The sequence below is a fragment of the Corvus brachyrhynchos genome, unplaced genomic scaffold (assembly GCF_000691975.1).
Source record: "Corvus brachyrhynchos isolate BGI_N302 unplaced genomic scaffold, ASM69197v1 scaffold346, whole genome shotgun sequence".
In the NCBI taxonomy this organism is placed as follows: domain Eukaryota; kingdom Metazoa; phylum Chordata; class Aves; order Passeriformes; family Corvidae; genus Corvus; species Corvus brachyrhynchos.
The window spans coordinates 5,786,651-5,787,578 of record NW_008238644.1 but is presented as its reverse complement, the minus strand read 5'-3'; the positions used below and the strand labels follow the sequence as shown (position 1 = coordinate 5,787,578).

General features: G+C 55.6%; 1 protein-coding gene across 1 annotated transcript; it reads left to right on the top strand.

Annotated features, from left to right (window-relative positions):
* Positions 1 to 5: 5 nt before the first annotated feature.
* On the top strand, positions 6 to 708 carry LOC103617927 (G-protein coupled receptor 12-like; the record flags this gene model as incomplete). Its single annotated transcript, XM_017737502.1, has 1 exon — positions 6 to 708. A coding segment is annotated over one exon (504 nt), but the record flags the coding sequence as incomplete, so codon positions are not given.
* Positions 709 to 928: the final 220 nt, after the last annotated feature.

Sequence of the window (928 nt, the reverse complement as noted above, 5' to 3'; positions counted from 1 at the left end):
TGCTGTGCCTGGGCGTGGGGCTGCTGCCCCTCCTGGGCTGGAACTGCCTGCGGGACCAGAGCGCCTGCAGCATCCTGCGGCCCGTCACCAAGGACAACGCGGCCGTGCTGGCCGTCACCTTCCTGCTCCTCTTCGCCCTCATGATGCAGCTCTACCTGCAGATCTGCAAGATCGCCTTCCGGCACGCCCAGCAGATCGCCGTGCAGCACCAGTTCATCGCCACGGCGCAGGCCACCTCCACCCGCAAAGGGCTCTCCACGCTGTCGCTCATCCTCGGCACCTTCGCGCTGTGCTGGATCCCCTTCGCCATCTACTCCCTGGTGGCCGATTCCAGCTACCCCGCGGTCTACACCTACTCGCTGGCGCTGCCCGCCACCTGCAACTCGCTCATCAACCCCATCATTTACGCCTTCAGAAACCCAGACATCCAGAAGTCGCTCTGGCTGGCCTGCTGCGGGTGCATCCCTTCCACGTTCTCCTCCAGACCAAGGACATCCAGCGACGTGTGAGGACTGAGCACGGAGCCGGAGGTGCTCGCTGGCTCTCCTCCTCCTTCTCTTTTTCCCCTCTGTCGTTATTGTTTCCTACCGGGAGGAGCCCCCCCGCCCCGGTCAGCACATCTCGTTCCATGGCAAGATGGCCAAAAAGAGGAGAAAAAAAAAAAAAAAAAAAAAGAAAAAAAAAAAGGGAAAGGGAAAAAGAAGGGGGAAAGAAAGAGAGAGATTAGAATGATAATGGTTTCCTTTAGAAATGTTATTTTCTTACACATTTTATTTTTTATTTAAAAACACAAAACACCAAAAAAAAAAAAAAAGAAAGAAAAAAAGAAAAAGAAAAGATAAAGGATCCTCGTAGGATGGCGTTTGTCTGCTCTCGGGGTAAGGAGCCAGGGGAGCCGTGGGCCCCATCCGGGCGGGCCCCCGCCTCC